The following is a 21,965-nucleotide window of genomic DNA, read 5'->3' on the forward strand; positions in this document are numbered from 1 at the left end:
GATATGACGGAATTTAGGTAATAGTAGACAGACTTACTAAATCTGCTCACTTCCTTCCTATTAACAAGAAGTATTCATTGGATAAACTAGCAAGCTTATATATTAAGGAAATCATTCGATATCATGGGGTGCCAGTTAGCATTATCTCAGATAGAGATCCAAGATTCACCTCTAAATTTTGGAAAAGTTTACAAAAATCTTTGGGCATGCAGTTAAAATTTAGTACAGCTTTTCACCCCCAAACTGATGGCCAATCTGAAAGGACAATACAAACTCTTGAAGATCTCTTAAGAGCATGTGCTTTAGACTTTGGTGGGAGTTGGGATATGTACATGCATCTAATTGAGTTTTCTTATAATAATAGTTACCACTCTAGCATGCAGATGGCTCCATTTGAAGCTCTTTATGGAAGAAAGTACAGATTACCTGTATATTGGGATGAGGTGGGAGAACAGAAGCTTTTGGAGCCTCAGTTAATTCAAAAAGATGCTGATAATATTCGAATTATACGCCAAAGATTATTAATAGCTCAAAGTCGTCAGAAAAGTTATGCAGATCGAAGGCGAAGAGATCTAGAGTTCGAAGTTGGTGAGCATGTCTTCTTAAAGGTGTCGCCAACCAAGGGAGTTATGAGGTTTGGTCAAAGGGGAAAGTTAGCCCCAAGATTTATTGGCCCATTTGAGATCTTACAAAAGGTTGGGCCTGTAGCATACAGATTGGCATTGCCCCCGGCTTTGGCTAGCATCCATGATGTATTCCACGTGTCAATGCTTCGAAGATATATCAGGGATCCATCACATGTCATATCTTACCAACCTCTACAATTGCGAGATGATGCCACTTTTAGAGAACAACCAACCCAGATCTTGGAAAGAAAAGAACATGTTCTAAGGAACAAAATTATACCTTTGGTAAAGATTTGTTGGCAACACCATTCAGACCAAGAGGCAACATGGGAAAGAGAAGAAGAAATGCGAGAGCAGTATCCTCATCTATTCTATTAAGGTAAGTTAAATTTGGGGACCAAATTTCCTATAGGAGGGGAGAAATGTAATCACATCAAATATTTAAGTTAGGAATTGATTTTCTTTCCTTCCTTGTTATTATAATTTAAGGAAATCTTAATCTACTTCCTTGTTTGTTGATATGAATTACGGAAATAACTAGTAAGTATTCCAAATATGATGATATCATATTTGTTAGTATATTAAATAGAAATAATTTATATTAAATAAATACGAAAATTAAAATTTATTTCCCTTAATAGAGGCTCACCTCCTCCAATTTAAAGGAGGGATTTCTCTCCTTCATTCCTCACCTAATCGAGCCTGGCAGCGGGAGGAACGAGGAGTTACACCCTGTTGACAAGAGAACGAGGAGTTACACCCTGTTGACAAGAGGTAGGTTTCCCTGCCTTTCTTAAATTTAAAAGTTTTAGTTTTTATTTTGATTCTTTGAATGTTGAAAGCTTGTAGTTTGAAAAATGTTTATCAATTCTTTAAATGTTAAATTTTTTATTATTACATTAAAGTAATCACTTGTATAATGTTGACCCATGATTAAGTTTTTATTGTAGATTTAAAGATGTTAAAAATTTATATGTTTTATCTGATATTTCCTGATATTACTGTTTATCTTTAATCTTATCTGGATTAAAATATTATTAGATTAAAATATGTTATCTAAAATCTTTTGTGATATTCATTAATTTGAAATTTAAAATATGCTATTCTAAATGATTTAGAATTTGACTAGAATATGTTGAAATTTTATATGTATTGAAAGCATGATTTTTATGTGAATTTAAAAGGTTATTTCATTATATTAAAGTTTATGTCTTTTAATGTATTATGATTTTCATTTAAATTAGAATGTTATTTCCTTGTTTTAAAGCTTATCTCCTTGTCTATCATTCAATGCGTTATTATGTTTTTTGTTTATATTGCTAATGAATATATGTTGCGGTATGAAATTATATATTATTTGGATTGAAATTGCTCACAGGCCAGGCTCAACCCAAAGGTCAGGCCACAGCCTATTGGCTAGGCCTAATCAGTAAACCAGGCCCAGCCCGTAGGCCAGGCCCAACGCACGGATCAGGCCCTGGGACCGTAGGCTAACCCAGCCTAACCATCATGGGCGGTCACATGCGATGCACATGACCAGTCCATGGGCCAAGGCATGTATGCCTTGTGTGATGCATGCCCAGTCATGTATAATGCACATGACTAGTAGATGAGCTGGCTTAATCTAGCTCAATATTATTGTTGGATTTGAGCCCAAGTATTGATTGAACTAAACTAGGCTTGATTAGTCTAGATCAATTCAGGGTGATTCCAAATTGATTGACTTATTCAAGTTAGTTTAACCTAAATTGAACCTAATCTAATCCAAATTATACTAGTCTAGGGTGGTTCCAGACCAGTTAAATAAGGATTAGAGATCGGTTCAGTTAGGTCCTAATAAATTGAGTTCAATTGGATCAATTGAACTAGAGTTCAAGTCAATTGAGGGCTAATTTGTATTATTTGGTATTGATGATATTTGAAAGAAATATTTAAATGTGTTATTTCATCCCTATATGGACATGACTAGTGTGAGATTATGTTATTTCCCTACCAAGGGCAGGTAGGGCGATTCCCTTCGGGGATTAGCGGGCCGTCAGACGTGGCGGCTGGACGGTTCCTCCATCCACTGTTGGGAGAACACAAACTCATCCCGTAGGATAAAGCCTCTCCATCCGTTGTTGGGGGAGTGCTCCTTCGGGTATTTGATATACGCCAATGGGATGATTGATTGAATTTTGATCATGTATTCATCTTGATTTGACTTTTGGGGTTCCTACTCAGTGTTGCTGAATTTTCTTTGTTTTTGATTTTCAAAGCAGGCTCCCTCTAGTACTAAATCGGATTCTAGTAGAGAGCGGACCTTCTTGTACCGCTAGGTAGAGCCACTTGGATGACTCTTGAAGTTAACATCACTATGTTTACTTTTCTATTTGTAATTTGATGAATAAATGAATTGTAATAAATGGTTATAGATGATGAATAAAGTGATGTTTATCTATTTGGCCTGTGTGAAAAAAAAAAAAAAAAAAAATTCAGGATGTGACACTCTTGGACTTCTCGGATTTGTTCCCGCAGAACCTCCGACGACCGTCCGAACTTTCGTCGAATTCTCGAACTCCTAACGTGATCATAGTCTTGACTCCGACGCAACTCCTACTGCATGTCTTACTTTCATCGTAGTTAATCCTGCACATGTAAAATGAAACTTCGATCGAGACAATTAATCCTAAGCAATTAACCAAGTTGTCCGGCATGTCATTGGTCCCTCGACGCTTCGTCCGATTCTTCCGCGCATCGTCCTCTCCTGCGGCCTATTGCCCAATCGGCCAGTTGACTCCACAACTCCGATATCCTTGGCACAATACCCGTTCTTCTTGGCCCGATGCTCGAGTCCACGACCCGAAGCCTTCTGTCGATACGTTGATCGATCCACCGGCCCGACGTCCAATCTTCTGACATGTTCCTCCAGCACAACATTATTTTTCCTGCTTTAATTGTCTCATCCTAATCGGAGCATCCTGCGTCACGCAAAACGTAGATTAAAAACATAAACACATATCAAGTGGTTTCATCATCAAAATACGAGATTCAACAATCTCCCCCTTTTTGATGATGACAACTACTTGATGACGGAGTTATCCTTAACTCCCGGAGTTTAAACAAACTCCCCCTATCAATATGCCATATTGATAGAACCTTGAATTCAAACTGAATTCAAGTCATTGCAATGTTCATCATGAATACTTGCAACACGTCATCATGAACTTAAGCATAGACTTATGCATAACATCATACTTCTCCTCCTTTGTCATCAACAAAAAGGAGAAGTCCAACTATTCTTGTATTTGGAATATAAGTTTAACTCATTGCATGAAAAACAGAATATCAAGTTTTATCATCATGCAGTTTTGAAGCTAGAAAATTTAGCAAGTGTTACATCATGCTTAGAACATTCAAGCTATCAAGTTTTAGATAGGCAAGTTTTACAACATACAAGATAGCAAATTCAAATATATGCAAGTTGGCATATTTGCTTTTCTTTGTGATAGGTAAGATAGCACTTTTGCTTCTAGAAATATGCAAGTTAGCAATCTTTGCTTCTCTTTTGAGATGAGCAATTTCTTGCTTCCTTTGTAAAGTTTGTGCTAGCAATTTTGCTTCCATTGCAAAGTGCAAGTTAGCATGTTTTGCATCTTGAGATAGGCAAGATAGCACATTTTTGTATTTCTTGAGATTTCAATCTAGCATTTCTCGGTGATGTTCAAGATAGCAATTTCTTCTCTTTTGATAAGTGCAATTTTTGCTTTCTTCTTGAATTGTGCAAGCCAGCTATCTCCCCCTTTGTCATTGTCAAAAAGAAGGGAAGACCCTTTATGTCAATTTCTAAATCATGACAAAGGTGAGTAATTCATTCTTATTTTAAAATTCCATAATTGAGATAAACCTTGAATTCAAATTAAGGCAATTTTAATAATCATTTACATCATATACAATACATCACATACATCATAATAAAAAGCATAAGTATTGCATGCATCATTTTAGCAACAAATCATAGCATTTCATCACATGGCAAGATATCAGCAAGTAAAATTACGATGCAAGTTATTGATATCTTAACATGATTCAAACATTTCAAGTATTTAGCAATCATAGCATTTAATCTATTTCTCATTCAAATATAGTACTCATAGTATCAATTCATATTTTTCTCCCCCTTTGTCATCAACAAAAAGGAGAACGATATAAGCAAGTTTTAAACGTAAGTGCGGTAATGATTCATGCCATAACTAGGTTTATGTCATTTTTCAACAATGAGTGATAGGATATCAATTATACAAATACCTTAAGGAAAACATGACATGGAGATAGCTTTCATTACTTCTTCCTCTTTATTTGTTATTATCTTTTTTGCATGAAGGAGGAAAAGTCACTAGTGAGCTTACTTGAATAAAGTTAAAATTGATAGGATATTAAAGCACACTTCATTTTTACAGGGATCAAGATATGTGTGTGAATCAAATCCTTGCACGTAAAACTATTTCTCTAAAGATATAAGAAGGAATCATCAAATCCATTTCTCGAAAGATATTTTTCACAAGATAAGTCTATGAGAGATGCATTTGCTAGTTGATTCCATATGTCAAAAATCAATGATATTTTTGGATTTTCAATTGTTAGGATCAAGAAAAATGAAATTTAACACTTTCATGCATTTGGACATGGTTTTGCTATAGATTTTCAAACACAATCATGAAGATAAAACATGCTCATGATCATGGAAATTTTTGTATCCAAAACACATAATTTCCAACATATTATTAAGGCATGTAATAGTGTAAAGTTCTCATTATAGTAATTTAGTGAGTGAATTAAGGACGTCTGAAAAATGATTTTAATAAATTCATGCATTCGGACACATTTTTGCCTTGTGTTTTTCAAATACACTCATGAAAATAACACATGCTAATCATCATGTATAACTTAAAATTTCATGCATAAAATTATCAATCATAGTATCAAAATATTTAATATTACATCATTATGCATTTCTTCAAGCATGATTTTATTTAATCAAAATCGAGAAATAACAATGGAAATCAACATGATACACATTATTACTTCTTAACCACATATAGCATGATATTAAACTTCTTAATATTTTCATTAAGACATTAAGCATGGTTTTAATCAAAATCAGAAATAATCAAAATACACATTTTTTCTTCTTAAGAAAAACATACATATGTTCATTAGATTTAAATCTAACATTTTATTTCATTAACATAAAACATGTAATTTTCATTATTATTTTCAAATTACGAGCATGATCATATTCTTGCATTTTCAAATATTTTTTTTAATATGTAATTTTTAAGAAAAATAATTATTCTAAAAAAAGAAAATGCATCATGAAAAACATCAAGTAATTTCAAAACAAATTAAGGGGGTTTCGATTACCTCATTGTTGAATGCCGTTAAGGCATAGTTTGCCAGCTCGCATTTCTTGATTTTCTCCTCGTCTTCGGAGGACCTCGATTCATCCCACTTTGTGCTCTTCTTCTTGTGTTTAAAGTAAGTAGTTCCATTCTTTTTTATTTTTAATTTTTGTTTCATTTGTAGTTTAAGTTCACCATCACTTGAGCTTATGCTCGAGTGGTCTTCAAATTTTCTATGTCCAAAATCCTTCCTGTTCTTTGGAAGGTTGTTTTGTTCATTATGTTAATCATGTGCATTGTGCACCATTTCATATGTCATCAATGAACCGATAAGTTCTTCAAGTGGAAAAATATTTAAATCTTTTGTTTCTTTTATTACTGTTATTTTAGGATCCCACCTTTTTGAAATGGGTCTTAAGATCTTTCTTACAAGATCAAAAGTCGAAAAAGATTTACCTAGAACTCTTAGATTATTGACGACATCCGTGAAACGGGTGTACATGTTGCCTATAGTCTCGCTTGGTTGCATTCGAAAAAGCTCAAAATCATGCAATAAAATGTTAACTTTCGAATCTTTGACTCTACTAGTTCCCTCGTGCGTGATTTCGAGTGTTCGCCAAATATCAAAAGCCGTTTCGTACATAAAAATCTGATTGAACTCATTTTTGTCCAAAGCGCAAAATAAGACATTCATAGCCTTTGCGTTTAAAAAAAAATACTTCTTCTCCAAATCCGACCATTCGTTCATCAGTTTAGAGGGAAGTTGAAAGTTGTTTTCAATAATATTCCATAAATCCAAATTCATAGAAATCAAGAAAACTCTCATTCGAGATTTCCAGTAAGTGTAGTCCAATCCGTTAAACAACAATGGACGAACAACCGATAAGCCCTCTTGAAAGCCATGAAGAGCCATTTCTCTCGGGTGTAAATCCGAAATGAGAAATACCGGGCTCTGATACCAATTGTTAGGATCAAGAGCACTAAGAGGGGGGGGTGAATTAGTGCAACGGAAAACTTTCGACGATTAAAACTACGTTCGTACGATAAGAGCGATTTCGGTAGAAAAGCCGATTCGTAAATCACTTTAACTTGTGATCAAGCAAATTATAGTTAAAGCAAGTCTATGAAGGCAGTTTGCAGTTATGATGGAAATTAGAATGTAAGCGTAAACTGAAATATGATGTTCGTACAATAAAACTAATTTACGTCTAAACACCAATTCGGAAAATACTGAACTTTGAAACACGATCATAAATGCGCAGAAGGCAGTAAGCTATTGAGGAGGTTTGCAGTAAAGATAATATGCTCAAAGTAAATGCAAACTAAGATTTAGAGTGGTTCGGTCAATCTTGACCTACATCCAATTTTGGCTTCCTCCACCGACGAGATCACCGATGTCCACTAGAGGCCTTCCTTCAATATGCGAAGGCCAACCACCCTTTTATAGTTTCACTCCTTTTGACGGGCTTAGGAGACAACCCTTACAAACTTTTCTCTCCTCTCTTGAAAGATCAAAACTTGGAAGAAAAGAGGGAGGAGAACTTCTAGACTTTTCAACACTTTTGAGCTCTAAAATCATAGAGTAAGATCAAGCTTTCGGTGCCTTTGGGTTACCCTTTCATTGCTGAAAGGGTGGGGTATTTATAGGCCCCAACCCAATTTGAATTTTGAGCTCAAAACTATCAATTCCCGGAATTCTGGGGTTTGGCGGTTGCACCGCCTGGCAGAGCTCGAAGACTGAGCCTCTGGGCGGTATCACCTCTTGTCAGGGGTGGTTGCACCTCCTACCAGAGCTCGGAGACTGAGCTCAGGCAGTGCCACCGCCTGACTGGGGCAGTTGCACCGCCCAGCCAGAGCTCGGAGACCGAGATCAATTGGTTGCATCTTTGTCAAAGGCAGTTGCACTGCCCAGCCAGAGCTCAGAGACTGAGCCCTGGGTGATGCCACCGCCGACCCAGGCGATGCCACCTTTGGCCAAGTAATCTGGGTCCAAATGGGCTGATCCATTCGGCCCAATTTGGATCTGTTAAGGGCCCAATTGCCCCAAGATTAAGTTAATGGGATCACCTCCCATTTCTAACTTAATCATCGTGCTAACTACGAATTTCTTAAGACATTTACTGCAACTTACTTCGGTGTGTCAATCGCTTCTTCCGACGAGCTTCCAGCGAGCTTCCGTCGATCATCCGATGAACCCTCAATGATGCACCTGCGGACTTCCGGCAAACTCCTGGACTTGCGACAAACTCCTGGACTTGCGACGATCCACTTGGCAAGTTCCGACGAGCTTCTTTGGCAAGCTCCTGGACTTCTCGGATTTGTTCCCGCAGAACCTCCGACGACCGTCCGAACTTCCATCGAATTCTCGAACTCCCAACGTGATCATAGTCTTGACTCTGGCGCAACTCCTGCTACATGTCTTACTTTCATCGTATTTAATCCTGCACATGTAAAACAAAACTTCGATCGAGACAATTAATCCTAAGCAATTAACCAAGTTGTCTGGCATGTCATTGGTCCCTCGACGCTTCATCCGATTCTTCCGCGCATCGTCCTCTCCTACGGCCTATTGCCCAATCGGCCAGTTGACTCCGCAACTCCGATATCCTTGGCATAATACCCGCTCTTCTTGGCCCGATGCTCGAGTCCACGACCCGAAGCCTTCTATCGATAAGTCGACCGATCCACCGGCCCGACGTCCAATCTTCTGACATGTTCCTCTAGCACAACATGATTTTTTCTGCTTTAATTGTCTCATCCTGATCAGAGCATCCTGTGTCTCTCAAAACGTAAATTAAAACATAAATACATATCAAGTGATTTCATCATCAAAATATGAGATTCAACACTAATATATAAATCAATTGATTCCGTCAAGTTAGTGAGATGATATCTGGAGCAATTATGTATTTAGGGCCCTTTATGCAAATGGATGCATCTCTAACTCTATATATATTACTTCTTATTACAATTTCTATCAAATTTAGTAAAATTTTATGTATCGATTCTTCAATACTTATTATCGTAGAATATCCATGCAACACTTTCTCAGAGTTTGCACATGGGATACATGTTCCTTCTAATTCTCAATCCCATGTTCCTTCTAATTCTCAAGTAAAGCCCTTTGCATTGCAATAGCTATGGTATTGGCTTGACCTTTCATAAGGGATGATAGAACGAAAAGACTATTATAAAAATATTTATGTCTACTCTTGATTCAACATACCTCTACTGTAGTGTTCTAGTGGATCCTACTACTTCCTCTTAAATCATACTATACTAATACTATTATTTAATCATATCATTGAATCATTTATTTCTCTTGAAATCATTTGTTACATCACGTACAAAACTTAATTATATACCACTTCTACGAATGGCTCATAATATGACTAACAATTGCCACTAATCATTATATCATCACATTATAGTTTATGCCTTAATGGTATAAACTATATTGTCATGATATAAGAAGTATTGTAGGGGCAAATAATGTTAGTCAAGAAAGCCAGATAAGAATCATGACATATGTAAGAAAGAAAAATAAATTTAAACTAAAACATAAAAATGAACCATGTCATAACTTCTCAACGAAAGTGATGTTGCCACAAAGAAAGAAGAAAAAAATGCCTATTAAGGAGCACGAACTTGGTAGATCAAATCTAATCACAAGCTAAGCAAAAGGATCAACATGCAAGGCAGTCTCGCCAATAAAATATATCCTACATAAAACATTATAGAAGTCCAACAAAAAATGAAAGTGTTAAAAGGGTGCAATCTGATGTAAGACCTGTGGAAAGATGCTATATTATACAAGGCTACTATATCAGATGATGTGAGCACCAATGAATTTTTTTTTTCACATTTAGATAAGAATTTAAATCGATAATATACATGAATAATTTATGCATCATAAATCAGAAAAGAAAAGATCTAAGGTATTTAATCTCAAGAACTTAGGTCTGATATCAATTGTAAACATAAAATCTGTAATATGCTATATGTAATATGAAAAAAATTTAATTCAAAATTAAAATCAAATAATAATATATCGGATCTACAATGCATATCTTTCGGTGTCATCTTAGAAAAAACTTTATGAAATCTATAGGGACACCATCTTCGGATCTAAAATCCACTATATGTCAATCTAAAAAGAGAACTAGATTCTCTTTTTTTCACTCTTTATATTTTTTTTCATATGACGACTTAGATTCAAAAGTTCAATAAAACAAAAAAATATTAAAAAGGTGTAATCCCACAATTTACCCTAGTTGGATGTGATACTAGTTACAAGGCTACTGTATCAGATAATGTGAGAGCCAATTAAAAAAGAAATTCTCATGATATGGTTCAACGTATTGTTAGAGTAACAATAATTTCAGAAAAAAATATGCCAAAGGGTCAAGCCAAAACATTATAATGATAACAAATAGGGCTGAAAATATTATAATGATAACAAATAGGTTTGGTGTCATGATTAAGAAAGTAGCAACTATTGTACAAGCCTATAAGGGCCAACTTGAAACAAATTAATCTTAATATGATGATAATCAATCCATTTAAGTTTATTAGAGTAGAGAGACAGATTAATTCATGATAGCTTTTGTCAAGTACAAATGGTTAAGACTTATGTGTTGCTCAATAATATATCAACTAAAATATATCATTGGAGTAGGACAAATCACATTTTAAAGAAGAGACCAGACTGTCTCAACAAACATGTTATTTTCAACCAAGGATAATATAACTATCTAAAGTTATGCATACTCTAGTTTGCAGAATAAATAATCTATAATTAGCTCGAATCAACATACTGAAATTAACTAATTACATAACATAATTTATAATTAGCCTTCCTCTCTCTCTCTCTCTCTCTCTCTATCTATCTCTCTCTCTCTCTCTCTCTCTCTCTCTCTCTCTCCATCTCTCTCTATATATAGAACAAGAGCCGAGCTGTGGAAGCATTCTGTTTTCGACACATCTCTCTGACAATGGAGCACTCGCAGCCAATATTCCGTGTAACACCTCTTCTCCTTTTCTTTTCTTTTTCCCAGTAATCCTATCTCAAAGCTTTAATCCTTCAAACTCCAACTTTTCTCGGTTACGTGCAGGTGTTGATGATTTTAGTGCTGTTGACGGTGGTAACAGCGGCGTATATAGGGATCGCTGAGGGCCATCGCCACCACCGGCGGGCAGGTGGTGTGACGGAGCTAGAAGCCTTCCACTACGCGGCGGCGGGGGCAGGAGGATGCCGGGCCCACGTGGCCAGCCTGACGGACTTCGGCGGGGTGGGCGACGGGGTGACCTCCAACACGGCGGCCTTTGCGGCGGCCATGGCCAACCTCAGTAAGGTGGCGTACGACGGCGGCGCAATGCTGGTGGTGCCAGCCGGTCGGTGGCTCACCGGGCCCTTCAACCTCACCAACCACTTCACCCTCTTCCTCGACCACGACGCCGTCATCCTCGCCACTCAGGTCCGCCTCCCTCCTCCGCCCCCTTCCCCCACCTTCTCCTCCATCTATTTCGATGTAGAGTGCATGTTCATAATCGTTCACGGCATGTTTGCCATTACCATCGCCTCTATCATCCGCATTGCCTTCATCCTCGGTGGTGATTATGGCTAGTAGCCCTTCCCATAGAGTCCGTTCATCTGACAGCTCTCGCCAGATGAACGATGAGGATGAAGAATAGATTCGTCACTGGTGAGCCCCACTAGAACGTTACATAGCGAGTGTATACTATTCTAACGTTTCCTTCATCTCGTCTCCAAGGAGAATTCACAAGTCTAATCCGATGTGCATAGTCACCGCTTTGGACTGATGAGGGAAAAGAAGTGAAGTAAGCCACTACAAATCTAAATTTGTCTTGATAATATTAATTTCTGAAATATTTACAATTTGTATGGTAGATTTTTGACTATTTAGTATCTCTACTTTGATCTCTCAAAATAAGAAAACAGTAATATTTGTTTTGTTTTATTATTATTATTATTATTATTATTATTATTATTATTATTTCTCTTGTATGTCATATCTGAACATCAATAATCTTGGATTAGAATCCACATAAAAAATTTCCTTTCAAATTTCAAGATCTTGAAGATAACGCTCCAAAATTAATAAGTTTTAATTGAGAATGACATTCTTTCCGAGTGTAAGAACTTTAAGGTAGGAAAGGATGCGAGGAAACCAACATAAGAATGGAATGCAGTGTGGACCTTACCCTTACATTAATTTTAGTCTCCACCATCAGTCTAAAAGTTAGGTGGAAGACTTTCTAACACAAAACTGCTCTCAAAACACAAACTCTCTCTTTGATATTTTGTAGGAAAGAGTACTGTCATCCAATCTCTCAGTGTTTTCTTTTTGACTAAACCTTGTAGATCTGTGTAGCTAATTGGGTTTCCTGAAGACAGCAAAACTCTATTAATGCTACAAACTTGGGAGAACAAGTTAGATTTCAACTGCAGCTTATATAACATAAATTTCTATTCTGCGATCCCATTTTATGGCTTCTCACACTGCAACTTGGATAACATTGCTTATGAATTGCATGGATACTCTTTTTTTTTTTTTTGTTTATTGGTAGCTAATAGAGGCTTTAATACTATGTTCTTTTGTTCAATCTGCATCAACTAAGACAATTCATATCATGGTGATATGCTTGTGCAGGATATCAATGAGTGGCCGATCATTGACCCTTTGCCCTCCTACGGTAGAGGAAGAGATGCGGCTGGGGGTAGATACAGTAATCTCATCATGGGATATAACTTAACCGATGTGGTCATAACAGGTAGTATATACGTTGCATATTTTCGATACTTCTATCACATTACTTCTAAATTCATAAAGCCTACGTCGTGTTGTCATTCCATGATCCCCTAAAATTTAGATAAAAAAAATTATTTTTAGTCAAAAACTATAACATTTAATTCAGTTTATGATGTTTTGGCGTGCTTTGATTGACAAGAAGACACATATATATCATCATCTAACTTGTTTGCATCATAGATGGGGAACAGAATATAATTTGATTGCAACATACCACGTCCTGATGCTAACAAGTTTTATTGTTATTTTTAGGGAATAATGGAACTATCGATGGACAAGGTGAAACCTGGTGGAAAATGTTCCGTAACAAAGAACTCAATTACACTCGTGGATACCTCATTGAATTGATGTACTGCAAACAAGTGCTGATTTCCAACATTACATTGGTTAACTCTCCATCGTGGAATGTCCATCCAGTGTACAGCAGGTTTATATTAATAATCTACTTTCAGAACACTTGAAGGCTTCTTTTGCTTTCCATTCTATTGTTACAATCTGATGTTAACGTGAATGAATGCACTGTGCAGCCACGTAATCGTCTCAGGCATCACAATTCTTGCACCGGTCAACTCTCCCAACACTGATGGGATCGATCCAGGTGGATATCGTACCTACATTTACTTGGGTTGTAGATTCTATGTTGCTGTTTCGATTGATTCTTTTTGGTGGTTTCTCTCTTTTTCGCAGACTCATCCTCCAATGTCCGCATTGAGGACTGCTACATAGTCTCAGGCGATGACTGCATCGCCATTAAAAGCGGTTGGGATGAGTACGGGATTGCATTCAACATGTCAAGCAAACACATAGTGATCAGACGGCTCACCTGCATCTCCCCCACGAGCGCTGTCATCGCCCTGGGAAGCGAGATGTCGGGAGGAATCCAAGATGTCCGGGCCGAAGACATCACGGCCATCCACTCCGAATCCGGCGTCAGGATCAAGACGACCATCGGAAGGGGAGCTTACGTGAAGGACATATTCGTGAGAAGAATGAATCTGCACACAATGAAGTGGGTCTTCTGGATGACGGGCACCTACGGGCAGCACCCGGACGACAAATTTGATCCGAAAGCCATTCCGGTGGTGCAGAATATCAGTTACAGCAACGTGGTGGCCGAGAACGTGACCATGGCCGCGAAGCTGGAGGGGATTCCCGGCGCGCCCTTCACCGGAATATGCATCTACAATGTGACGGCGGAGGTGGTGAAGTCGAAGAAGCCGATTTGGAACTGCACCGACGTGGAGGGCGTATCGAGTCACGTGACGCCCACTCCCTGTGCGCAGATTCCGGAATATCCAGATCGTATAACGCATTGCCCCTTCCCTGAAGATGATCTACCTGTGAATGGTGTTGGGCTAGAGGAGTGTGCTTATCAGAGAGCCAAACCATGAGTTGAGATGCTTTCTACAACTCATGGTTTAATGGCATAACCTATGATGTCCTGAAGCTTGGCAGATTAAAATGTTTGCCTTGAACAAAGGCAGATGTAATTGATCATATATCATACTTGGGAGGAACAAAGGCAGATGAAATATCCAATAATATTTCATTTCTATAAATATGGATTATTGAAAAAATAAGACATGTTATTTATTTGAATACTTTTCTTCAACTTGGAAGTGTTATATTCTTTATTTGATACCAATAGTTGAAATGAATTTTTCAAAGAGAGGTGACTTATGATTGTTACTAAAACGATTGATTTTATCCCTAACATTTGAATTCATAACCCAATGTATCTTTCAAATACCACGTAAACACCCTATGTTGTAGAGGATAGGTCGATTTATTTAAGGAGAACTTTTTCTATGATCATATTTAAATCATGTCATGCATGAACAGGCTTCGTTAGATCCTATAGAATAAAATAAGTGAGGTGGGATGATTCAATATTCTATTTATTCCACTTCCTTATTTATAGTATGGAAACATATTCATTTCCTCTTCATCGATCCAAATCTATAACACTATCAGAGTGAAATAAGAGATCTAAGGAAGAACATAGGTTGGACTTTATTAGTAACAAGTAAATATTTTGTACGTAAAAAAATTAAGATATTAGGGGGATAAACACCAATAAAAAAATATGAGGTAATCCAAAAAACACTTGATTATGATCAAATTTATAAGCCGACTTGGATATCGAGCATTTACCTATAAGAACTAAATTAGTTGCAATAAATAGTTACAACCCTAGAAAATAGAATTTAGTAAATCTTTTCTTACATAGAGTCATTATATATGATACATGAAGATATGTATGAAAAGTAGATTTTATACGGATCTATTTTTGCCATTCATTTCATTCTTGCTCGAGCCGAATGATGAAAAATTATCATATTTGGTTCCTTCAGGGGGTGGATCCATAAGAATTCACCTATCCCAATAACAAAAAAACTTGACTAGAACGATACTATATTAAGAGGAAGTTCGCAAGGTGGCCATGGAAGGCTTAGGTCACATGTTAGGATCGGAGCGGCACTAAGAGGGGGGGTGAATTAGTGCAGCGGATTAAAACTTCGATTTTAACAAAATCTTTCGTACGTTAAGAACGAAACTTGAGAAATTTAACTTGAAGGCGTATTCTTAAAGTTGCGCAGCAAGAGTAATAAGGAACTAAAGCAGTAAGAAGATTTGCAGTAATGTAAATGACAATAATAAAAAGCAAACCAGAGATTACGCCGATTTTTAGAGTGGTTCGGTCAAATGACCTACTCCACTTGCGAGGCCCCTCTTCGATGAGGCTCCCACCTTCCACTAGCAAGTCTCTTGAAATGGAAGGGTAAACACCCCTCTTACAACCTTTTACAAGCAGCTCAACCTCTTACAAATTTTCAATAAGAAAGAAGGAGGAGAACTCTCTAGCAAATTGAAAACAAGACTTGCTAAGACTTTCTAAGACTTTTCTCTCAATCAAAATGCTTCTCAAAAGTTGTTACCTCAGCTGAGATTTGAGGGGTATTTATAGGCCTCAAGAGGATTCAAATTTTGGGCTCCAAAATTTGAATTCTCTTAGGGTTCCCGGTGTTGGAGGTTCCACCGCCCAGCCAGGCGGTGCCACCGCCCAGCGCTCGGGTGCTAGACGGTGCAACCGCCCAGCCAAGGAGGTGTCACCGCCCAGCACTCGGGTGCTGGGCGATGCCACCGCCCAGCTAGGCGATGCCACCGCCTACAGTGTTTTCAGCCCGACTACAGTGTTTTCAGCCACTAGTTGGGCTTCAATCTTGGCTCTCTAGTTCGCTGGTTTAGCTTAATTTTTAGCCTAAACCAACTCTGACTTTGGGCCCAGTTGGCCCCTAACCAGGATATAGGATTATCTCTTAATCCTAATCCTAATTACAAGTGGACTACATAACCAAAACACATCCTAAGCAAATTTTCAACCGCGAACGTCGAGTCTTGTTTTGGCGAACTTTCCGATGAACTTTCTGCCGACGGGCTTCTAGCAAGCTCCCGAACTTGTGATGACTTTAATGAGTAGCCGAGCCTTCTCGGTGATCTCCGTGAACCTTCGACGATCTCTTCGGCGAACTTCCGAAAATTTCGACAGGTTCCCGATTTCTTCTCGGTTGGTTCTGGCAGCATCTCCGACGATTCTTCGGACTCTTAAACGTCCATCGAACTTGACTCTGGTATTCTCGCTTTGTGTTTTCTGGTTATCGTAGTTAATCCTGTACACTTAACTCAATAATATGGATTAGATCAAATAACCCATCAATTGATTTTATCATCAAAATCCGAGATTCAACAATCTCCCCATTTTTGATGATGACAATCAATTGATGACGGAGTTAAACGTAACTCCCCCTATCTATATGTCATATTATGAGAAGATAAAACACATGAATTTCATCATTGAATTCAAGTATAAACCGATAAGCTCAAACTTCCGGGTGAGCTGGTCAAAGGACAAGACCGAAGATTGGCACAGTCGGTTGAATCACGCTCGTACTGATCCCCTCAGGGTGGTCGGAAATGCCCAGCACATCAATGCATCGGAGGTGCCATAGAGGGCCATCTGAGCCCGAAATACGGAGACATGCTCTGCGGGATCGGAGCCGCCGTCATATGTCTCCAATACCGACAGCCTGAAGTTGAGGGGTACCGACTTGTCCTGTACTTCCTGTGTGAAATGGGACCTGCCTGAGCTTTCTTCGCTAGACTCGCTCGGTGATTTTTGGAACTCGTGCTAGAACTCGTCTAGGTGTTGGTTGACCTGGGACAACTGGGCCCTGAGCGAGTCATCCACCAAGTCAACCGATACGGTGTCAGGCTTGAAGTGGGGTAGTGTGACTTAGTAGGGTGCGGGTATGCTCTGCTCGGGCGAACCTCTCGGGTCCGTCGCTTGCTCTCGGGCTTCCCCCATCCCGACTTGCTACGCACTCGGCCTTTATCGAGTCGAGTCAGTTGGGGGAGCCGCTAGCCACACGATCTGAGGAATGAGAGGAGTGAGCGTTTGCATCATGCCCACCATGGCTTGCACTTGTTTGGTCAGGCTAAGGAATGCCTCAGGTGTCACGGTCGAGGGTCCCATGGTTAGTCCAATAATATGTGTATATTGGATCTTTTGAGACAATTATTAGTCTTAGAATGTAATTCTGATCGGTCAATACAAATACATTTCAATAAATTTTTTTTATTTTTTTTAGATTAGTTAATCTATCTTGGAAGGTAAAAATGGGTAGAGTAAACCTATTTTTATTTTATTTGAAATTAATGTCCTCTTCCTCTACATGTAGGAAATGAATAAAATAAATCATTTAAATCATGAGAAGTGCTTCCATAGAAGTTAAACTTTCATTCATCTACATCTCTTATTTCTTATTCCCATTCCTCCTTCCTATTGCAAGGTTTCTAATCTTTTATATTGCAAGTGTTCCGATCCTTTCTATTGCAAGTGTTCCGATCCTTCCTATTACAAGCTTTCTAATCTTTCCTATTACAAGTGTCCTAACCTTTTCTTACTGCAATTTTATCTCTACATTTGTTTTGAATATGAGGAACTTTAAATTGTTCTAGCCTTGTATTTGATATATCTCCTATTTAGATATAACGATTTGAATCTGTGAAACTTCCGAGATTCTGACCTTTCTACCTTGTTATGGTTATAACTTTATGCACTGACCTCTGATTTGGACAAACTTATTTGATCTGAATATAGACTCATAATTCTTTCTTTTGATAGCTTATTTTAAGAATTCGGAGTAAGTTTGCCTATCCAAACTTCTATTTCAAATAAGCCTACGAATTCTACAAAATAGGGATCATAATTTCTGACCTTTTGATAATGAACTGCCTATAAGTCCCTATTGGAAACTTTGATTTATTCCAAACTTATTTTATTTTAAATTAGACACGTATATCTTTCATTTGATACTTAGATTGAAGGATTTAGAGTCCAAATGCCCTCCTAGTTTTCTGTTGAAGTTGACCCTGTGAATTCTATAAAATTGAGATTTGTTCTTTGATCTTGGGTAACTAAATCTATTGTAACTCTTTGTTGAAAACTTCGATTCATACGAAAATTATTTTATTTGAAATAAGATTGAAATATCTTTCACAATAGCTTTCTTGAGTATATTGGAGCACGATTGATAGTTTGAATCATTTGTTCAATGTGCCTCTCGAATTCTGCTAGAAATCGAGCTTTGGTCGATTTCACATATTCTGGTTTTATTCCTTTGGAAATTGATTTCAGTTAGCTTTCTTGTCTAATTGAGCTTTATATTTCTGCTTTGAATTCCTGTATGATCTTGTCCTTAAAATTATTTGTATTCTTGAAAACTATTGTGTAACGTTTATACTATATCGTATTAACTCATATAGGCACATGTATATCCCATTGTTCCGCATTTGCTTTCGATATATGCCTCCATTTTCATTCCTTTGGACATTAAATTCTATCTAATCTTCTTATTTGAATTGAGTTATATGTGATTGCTAGGAATTTTTGAATGCTCTTGCTTTCATTTCCTTTCAAATCTGAATACATTTGTGAAAGATTATACTTGCATCGTATTGACTCGTAAAGGCGCATATACGTTTTGTTGTTTTGCGTATGCTTCCGATATGTGCTATGCATTATTCATACTGTCCTTTTGTACTTTGGTGTTTGTGGGATACTGTAAACCTTTGCCAGAAATGGTAAAGAGAGTTATGCATAGAGCATGCGATGCTCTACCGGCCCCCTCTGACTTCACCTAGATGTGGGTGGATGGAGCTCCCAAACGTGGGAGACTTCTGTCTGGTGATCATTCAGAAATGAATGAATCACATTCTGTCTGTGGTCCCACTACACTTTCTGTATGTTTGATATGATATTCAGAGCTTTGGTTATGTATTTATGTATGTGCTTTGGATAAGAAAGATATGAATGCAACGTCAAATACGACGTTTCAGCTTCTGTTTTGTATTCGTTCTTTAATATGCTCTAAAATGATTTATATGTCGTTGATATGTTCTGAAATATTTCCTACGCTATTGATATGTTCCGAAATGCTCCCTATGCCTCTAAAATGTTCTTACGCCATTGATATGCTTTGAAATATTCCATATGCCATTGATATGTTCCGAAATGTTCTATTTGTCATTGATATGCTCTGAAACATTTCATACGCCGTTGATAAGCTCCGAAATGTTTCATTCGTTATTGATATGCTCCGATGATTCAATATTATATTTATTCCACTTCTTTATTTACAGTATGAAAACATATTCATTTCCTCTTCATCTATCCAAATCTATAACACTATTAGAGTGAAATAAGAGATCTAAGGAAGAACATAGGTTGGACTTTATTAGTAACAAGTAAATATTTTGTACGTAAAAAAAATTAAGATAATAGGGGGATAAACACCAATAAAAAAATATGAGGCAATCCAAAAAACACTTGATTGTGATCAAATTTATAAGCCGACTTGGATATCAAGCATTTACCTATAAGAACTAAATTAGTTGCAATAAATAGTTGCAACCCTAGAAATTAGAATTTAGTAAATCTTTTTTTATACAGAGTCATTATATATGACATGTGAAAATATGTATGAAAAGTAGATTTTATACGAATCTATTTTTTCCATTCATTTCATTCTTGCTTGAGCCGAATGATGAAAAATTATCATATTTGGTTCCTTTAGGGGGTGGATCCATAAGAATTCACCTATCCCAATAACAAAAAAACTTGACTAGAATGATACTATATTAAGAGGAAGTTCGCAGGGTGGCCATGGAAGGCCTAGGTCGCACGTTGGTGAGGAAGTTCTGCTCAAACTCCCTGGTGAGCTGGTCAAAGGACAAGACCGAAGATTAGCGCAGTTGGATGAACCACGCTCGTACCGGTCCCCTCAGGGTGGTCAGAAATGCCCGGCACATCAATGCATCAGAGGTGCCATAGAGGGCCATCTGAGCCCAAAATGCGGAGACATGCTCCGTGGGATCGGAGCCGCCGTCATATGTCTCCAATACCGACAGCCTGAAGTTGAGGGGTACCGACTTGTCCTGTACTTCTTGTGTGAAATGGGACCTGCCTGAGCTGCCTTTGCTAGACTCACTCGGTGATTTTTGGAACTCGTGCTAGAACTCGTCTAGGCGTTGGTTGACCCGGGACAACTAGGCCCTAAGCGAGTCGTCCACCAAGTCAAACGATACAGTGTCAGGCTTGAAGTGGGGTAGTGTGACTTAGCAGGGTGCGGGTATGCTCTGCTCGGGTGAACCTCTCGGGTCCGTCGCTTGCTCTTGGGCTTCCCCCATCCTAACTTGCTACCCACTCGGCCTCTATCGGGTCGAGTTAGTTAGGGGAGCCGCTAGCTACACAATCTGAGGAATGAGCAGAGCGAGCGTCTGCATCATGCCCACCATGGCTTGCACTTGTTTGGTCAGGGTGACGAATGCCTCGGGTGTCACGGCTGAGGGTCCCATGGTTAGTCCAATAATATGTGTATATTGGATCTTTTGAGACAATTATTGGTCTTAGAATGTAATTCTGATCGGTCAAGAAAAATACATGTCAATATAATTTTTTTTTAGATTAGTTAATCTATCTTGGAAGGTAAAAATGGGTAGAGTAAACCTATTTTTATTTTATTTAAAATTAATGTCCTCTTCCTCAGCATGTAGGAAATGAATAAAATAAATCGATTAAATCACGAGAAGTGCTTCCATAGAAATTAAACTTCCATTCATCTACATCTCTTGTTTCTTATTCCCATTCCTCCTTCCTATTGTAATCTTTCTAATCTTTTCTATTGCAAGTGCTCCGATCCGTTCTATTGTAAGTGTGCCGATCCTTCTTATTGCAAGCTTTCTAATCTTTCCTATTGCAAGTGTCCTAACCTTTCCTTACTCTAATTTTATCTCTACATTTGCTTTGAATATGAAAAACTTTGAATTGTTCTAGTCTTGCATTTGATATATCTCCTATTTAGACGTAACGATTTGAATCTATGAAACTTCCGAGATTCTGACCTTTCTACCTTGTTATGGTTATAACTTTATGCACTGACCTATGATTTGGACAAAACTTATTTAATCTGAATATAGACTCATAATCCTTTCTTTCAATAGCTTATTTTAAGAATTCGGAGTAAGTTTGCCTGTCCAAACTTCTATTTCAAATAAGCCTACGAATTCTGCAAAACGAGGATCGTAATTTCTGACCTTTTGATACTGAACTGCCTATAAGTCCTTGTTGGAAACTTTGATTTATTCTAAACATATTTCTTTTAAACTAGACAAGTAGATATTTCATTTGATACTTAGATTGAAAGATTTAGAGTCCAAATGCTTGCCCAGTTTTCTGTTGAAACTGACCCTGTGAATTCTATAAAATTGAGATTTGTTCTTTGATCTTGGGTTACTAAATCTATTGTAACTCTTTGTTGAAAACTTCCATTCATACGAAAATTATTTTATTTGAAATAAGATTGAAATATCTTTCATAATAGCTTTCTTGAGTATATTGGAGCACGATTGATAGTTTGAATCATTTGTTCAATGTGCCTCTTGAATTCTGCTAGAAATCGAGCTCTGGTCGATTTCACATATTCTGGTTTCATTCCTTTGGAAATTGATTTCATTTAGCTTTCTTGTCCAATTGAGCTTTATATTACTGCTTTGAATTCTTATAT

General features: G+C 37.6%; 1 protein-coding gene across 1 annotated transcript; it reads left to right on the plus strand.

The window, feature by feature from the left end:
- The first annotated feature begins 11,328 nt into the window (after positions 1-11,328).
- Positions 11,329-20,452, plus strand: LOC135630732 (probable polygalacturonase). Its single transcript, XM_065137894.1, has 6 exons — positions 11,329-11,484; positions 12,682-12,802; positions 13,093-13,267; positions 13,368-13,438; positions 13,528-14,207; positions 20,417-20,452. The coding sequence occupies exons 1-6, from the start codon at positions 11,344-11,346 to the stop codon at positions 20,450-20,452; spliced, it is 1,224 nt and encodes a 407-aa protein (XP_064993966.1). The 5' UTR covers positions 11,329-11,343.
- Positions 20,453-21,965: the final 1,513 nt, after the last annotated feature.

Source organism: Musa acuminata, chromosome BXJ3-2 (genome assembly GCF_036884655.1).
Source record: "Musa acuminata AAA Group cultivar baxijiao chromosome BXJ3-2, Cavendish_Baxijiao_AAA, whole genome shotgun sequence".
Taxonomy (NCBI): Eukaryota; Viridiplantae; Streptophyta; class Magnoliopsida; order Zingiberales; family Musaceae; genus Musa; species Musa acuminata.